The sequence below is a fragment of the Odontomachus brunneus genome, unplaced genomic scaffold (genome assembly GCF_010583005.1).
Source record: "Odontomachus brunneus isolate Ranch 3 - 2012 unplaced genomic scaffold, Obru_v1 Obru_scaffold_148, whole genome shotgun sequence".
Lineage (NCBI taxonomy): Eukaryota > Metazoa > Arthropoda > Insecta > Hymenoptera > Formicidae > Odontomachus > Odontomachus brunneus.
Window position 1 is genome coordinate 254,571 of NW_022639598.1, and position 5,613 is coordinate 260,183.

The following is a 5,613-nucleotide window of genomic DNA, read 5'->3' on the forward strand; positions in this document are numbered from 1 at the left end:
CTCTCTCTCTCTCTCTCTCTCTTTCCCTCTTTCTCTCACTTGACTTCAATTGTTGACTCTGTCTCCGAGCGTAACTTCGACTACTTTATTCCGAGCCATCCAAGTTGCGCAAAAAGAATGAATAATGCATGACGTACGAGTTTGAGCATCTTTCAAAGTACTTAGTGCCTCATCTTCATGTCAGGTCATTGCGGAAACGCGATAAGAGAGCGGTCTTGCGTGTCCCCGCGGAAGCGCGGAAAGTTTCTCTCGTTCGTTTTCACCGGCGCAGCCAGGTAACATCGATGCCGCGAGTGTCCCGCACCTTTAAGGCCACTATACGCATTCCTGCGATAAGGCGAGCAAGCGAGCCGGCGCGATCGATTAACGTCAACGCCATTAGCGAACTGTGCCGAGCGCGAGTGTCTCTACCCATTCGAATGGTAGGCGAAGAAACGCGATGAAGAAGCGAACGTCAGCGACACGGAAATCCAATCTCGTGTCTTTCGCGCGTAATAAGAAGGAATGTTATAAGTGATGGCAGTGAAAGAGGGCTTGCCTCTTAAAACTTCGATAGGGGAGACTGAGTCTAGATGATCCTGGAGGTATGTTGCTCATGTGCTCTTTTTTTAGTATTTATCTTCAGAGAAACACTCAGAGTAGACACAAAATCTCGCAATGGTTTCCTTCAAAACATTTATTCCTGAATTTCATTAAAATCGAAACAACATTGCGGTTAAGAAATAGAAGAAGCTGACGCAATAATGACAAAGTAAATTTTCGAGTTTCTCAAAATTTTGTGTTAATTTCATGTATTCTCCATCAATGAAGTTACTAACTAGTGACATGTTATTAGCTAAAATAAAGTTCTTGCAAATATGTGATGTATACTGTTTCAAATAATAAAATCAATTTTCATTCATAAAGTGAATGAAATCGGGCACATGGGCGGACGAGATAAAGTTGGCATAATTAAGGGCCGGCAAGAGAAGGCTATAGAAACCTCTCGCGAAGATTGCTAAATTACTAATCAGAATACATATTTTATATGTGGCTTTCTTAACCTGCGCTTAACCTAGACAACTGAATCCGACATAAGACGGCATATTTGTATTTTGGTTATTACAAAAAACAGTTAACAGTGTCGTGGCAGGTACTAGCACATAAAAGAAGGCTGCTTTTATCATGTTTTAAGTCAGTCGCAAAATTATTCATCTGAGAAACTGTAACTTCGAAATTCTGAATATGGGACATTTAACCCCGGTTTCCCCTAACCCTCGAGACGAAACGCCTTTTCCCGAACCTCTCTATCCGACGAATTTCGAAGTCGATGCAGACTTTTAAAAGAGAAATTAACGGGAATTACCGTGCGAGTGTGTTGCGTGACGTCGCGGGTGATTAAATTAAATTATAAGTTGAAGACCGCGTCGCGAGAAACCGGTGCGAGGGATATTCCGACGCGGAGAAAGGACATGTGTTCGAGTTTTGCGTACCGTACCGCCGACACGTATTATTTCGCGAAAACTCGTTAAATTCGAAGCTCTTCTTTTTGCACAGACCGACTGCTCTTTTTACATCAACCTACGCGCGTTCTATCGAGCGGTTTGCTTTACTTAACAATTTGTAACGAGTAAGCTTCGGTCGACAGCGGATTCTCATAAGTAACGGAAGAAGAAAGCACGATGTACTCGAAGAAACGAACGTTCTCCGAGGTAGCGCGTGTCGAGAGACGCGTCGAAGGCTGACTGGCTGACTGGCTGGCTGGCTGACTGGCAAGCTAGCCAGGGTCAGGTCAGGAGGACGTAGGTACGATACCCAATGAAAGCGGGGTGGCAGGAAAATACGTTTCAACGGTTTCTAAATGAAACGACGATCGGGGCCGGTGTAAGAAAGGTGCCGGAAAGTATCGGACATGCTCGTTGAGTCGCCGAAGGGATCGAATGGGATCTCCTGAACAAGGACATCATTCGCGGCGAAGCTTCGCGTGTCGCGTGAAAGGCTCGCTATCGAATTCCCTGGACACCGTGGCAAACGGCGTGTCATCGGGCGAAATATGGGAACCGTCACGCCCCTCGCGTAAACGGAATCAGGCTAACGCGCAATTAATGCTCGCGTTTCTTCAGCGAGACTTTGGCGAGATGCATCGTCGCGCTCGATAGTAGAACGGCGGATAAAAGTAAAGGGAGTAAGAGAGAAAGAGAGATTAGATCTGAAGACGAATCATTCGTTTTCAAGAACGCCGATGAAATCTCGTCTCGATCTGCACGCGCGGACGGTACCGGAATTCACCGACAGGAATGCGGTAATTTAGTCTTAATAGCCGGTAGCGATTTTTTTGTCGAGACACGTATGTGTGACGACGGTTTGACGCGATATTCTTCGTACACGCGATTAATTTGGAACGCGCGTAATTTTACAAGAAGCATCTTTGATGTCCGCGAGACACAGATTAATTAGAAGCAGCATAGTAATTATATCACAATTGTATCAGACAATATTCATCAATATATCAGACAATGAATCAATCATCAAATTACAATTGCAATATATATACATAAATGTCATAAATATCATCAATATATCATCAAAATATATCAGCAATATAAACAATGAAATAAATTTATATATATTCAATATATATAAATTCAAGAAAAATTACTATAATTTCACAACATTTGAATAGCATATTCTGGAAAAAATAAAATTAAAAATCTTAATAGAAATTAAACTCCTAGATCTTAATAGGAACAGAAATTTATAAATTTTTAATGCAAATTAATATTTAAAATCTTAACAGGAAATAAAATCCTAAAATCTAATAGAAATTAAAATGTATAAATTTCTAATAGAAATTAGAATATATACTCTTAAGGAGATACCGGAGCGAGCGACTAATTTGATAAGCATCGATAACGTAGAGCGATCATCAAACAGTAGAAAACGTTATCATCATTTACTGACGATATCGAATTTATGTACACATAGATACTTATAGAATAAAGACGATAGTCAAGTAGGCGCTAACATAATACCGCTATCATCTTTTCACAGATATTATGCAAATGTATACGTTGTTTAATTTTCTAACACATAGACATTATGGAAATGTGAATGCCATGTTATCGATATTCGCATTCTCTCCAAAATAAGCTCTTGCTACTTTTCTAATAAATTCTTCAAACCGCTTGTGTACTAGGTGTATAAAAAAAAAGTTTTTAGAGAAAAGTGTTGTAGGCGCAAGCGTATTTAATGGTTTAGCGGAATCTCAAAATACTCGGGTCCAAATCTCGGCTTAATAATTTAGCGGGAAATCAAAACATTCCGGTTCGAGTTTCAGCTTAATAATTTAATTTGTTGTCTTTAATTTGTCGAAATTTAATTTATCGTCTTGTCAACAACGCGTATATATAAGAAAATATCTCCGAAAAGATAGTATGTCGTATATAATACGACATAACAAGTTGTAAAGTATATTAATCAAATAGTATATATAGAGCATACACGAAGTATATATAAAATGTATATAGAGTATAAAAAATCATATATAACATCATATATATCATATATACAGAGCATATAAATATGACATGTTCAAATATATCAGTTTAATGTATCATCAAGAAATAATCCGACGAGAAGTAAGCCTGCCGAGTCGAAATTTCAATTGGCCATTGTTATGCAAGAATGATCCAATGCAAAAAATTATAAGCTTTTATCAATGGATACTCCATTCACATCTTTTTAAATCAAACAAAAAAATTCAAGCCTTATATAGATGCCTGAAATAAATTAAGAAACAGTTCTTTTATTTTTTACCAGTCGCATCTTTTTACATATTTTTCTAAGGATTGAGCTAGTCAGTATTCTTAAAAAAATGGAAATGCTTGACTCGTTGAACTATTGCGAAAATCTCGAAAGCTAAATTCTTTGGTTGGATCATTTTTACGTAACTCCGGCGAATTGCAAATTCCAATTCTTACTTTACTTTCCGTCAGACCCAATGCGATTTACGTCTATATGCATGCAATCTACGTAAAGTGACGCTTTGTGTCTACTATATGGGCGTCTAAATTGAGCGCTCACCATTGCGCGTCGTCCCACGGTGTCCAGGATCTACCAGCCATCCTGTCGCTGCATCTGAGACTGCAACGGTCCTCGCATCCTACGTCGCCTGCAATTCACTCCCGATCGCGGTAATCTAACGGAGGTTTCATGAAAAATCCCGTCTCTCTTGGGGGATACTCTGAGTTGCGAATCGCGTATGAAATATCGCGAACTGCGTCTTCGAGAAAATGTCTGCCTTTCGGATAAATGACGAGTATGTGTGACAAATTCAGCAACGGTCCGATCGAGTTGTAGTGCATCGTTCTGATACACGCGCGACGCGAATCGAAGGCCGATCTCGCGAAATTTTTCGACGCGAACAAAGTAATCTGTGTCAGATTCTCACGTACGACACGGAATATCCCTAATATAACGTTTCGATGAAGTAGCATAATAGGCTGCAATACAGCTCCGCAATATTTTTACGAAGACAATTCCGCAATATTTTTGCGGATAATAGCTCCGCAATATTTTTGCGAAGACAATTCCGCAATGCTTTTGCGGACAACTTCGCAATATTTCTGCGAAATTCGCTCGCGACTCTTCCTCAAATACGATCCGATGAAATTCGCAAACCTATGAAATTAATAATCGCGAACGCGAGCGTGAAGAAAAAGTCAAAAACTATGAAAATTGTGACGATAGAAATAAAGATTCTGTTCAAAATTCAAAATATAGCTTCACTCGAAATGCAACGAAATAAAAAAATATTGAAGTATATTCAAAATTCACACGTAAAAAATGTTACCGCGTGACACATCTGTCTTCATTCGATGGAACTTGTTGCGCGCCGCATAAATAAACCAACAACTGCTCGCATGCTTGACTTGTATACGCGTTTTTCACGAGGAATTAACGCTCGCTAGCATTGTCTCTATTGTATCCCGGTATTAGGAAACTCTAAGTAAAAAATTGAAACCTGAAAATTTTCCAACGATCGTGAAATTAATTTTGCGAACAGTTTATATAAACGTTAAATCACTTCGTGCAGATGTCGCACGATATCGAATTTTACTTAATGAAGCACAAATTTTATTTTATGAAATGCAATCGCGATTCAAACTCATGCGAGAAAGAAAATTGAGAAAATTAACGACCGGCGGAAGATCTACGACGCAAGTAATGTGATTGCGCATTTTCTGTGGCGCAATCTTTTTGTGCGTTGGCGCACTGCTCAGGACAGCTGGAAAATCGCATTCAATAAAACTGAATAATTTTACAAAATTTTGAATGTTCAGAGCGTATACTCAATACTTTCAGCATTTACCAGATAGTGTTGGGGTTTGATTAATCAAAATTTCCTCCTACAAAAATCGTCGATCAACCAATAATCTAAGTTAATCAATAAATATATGTACACTGGGGAAAAAATTCATTCGCCAAATTTGTGTAAAATATATATTATTACTAATATTATTATTTGAAAAAGCGATCTTTCAATTGTTTCGAGCAGTGTGGTTTTTATGGGACGGCACGTACACATACTACAACTACAGCAAAGTAAATCGCATTGATTCGATAAGCATGCAC

The 5,613-nt window shown here is 38.8% G+C and overlaps 1 protein-coding gene across 5 annotated transcripts in view; it reads left to right on the forward strand.

Moving 5' to 3' along the window:
- LOC116850524 (disheveled-associated activator of morphogenesis 1) overlaps positions 1 to 5,613 on the forward strand; it is a 92,162-nt gene that overhangs the window by 35,757 nt on the left and 50,792 nt on the right. The window contains exon 1 of one of the 5 annotated variants that reach the window (XM_032828911.1): positions 53 to 584. The exons of the other annotated variants lie outside the window; for them this stretch is intronic. Coding sequence (XP_032684802.1) covers positions 573 to 584 — 12 coding nt within the window. The 5' untranslated portion in view covers positions 53 to 572. Of the gene's footprint in view, positions 1 to 52; positions 585 to 5,613 lie in introns of those variants that run through there. 5 annotated transcript variants of the gene reach the window in all.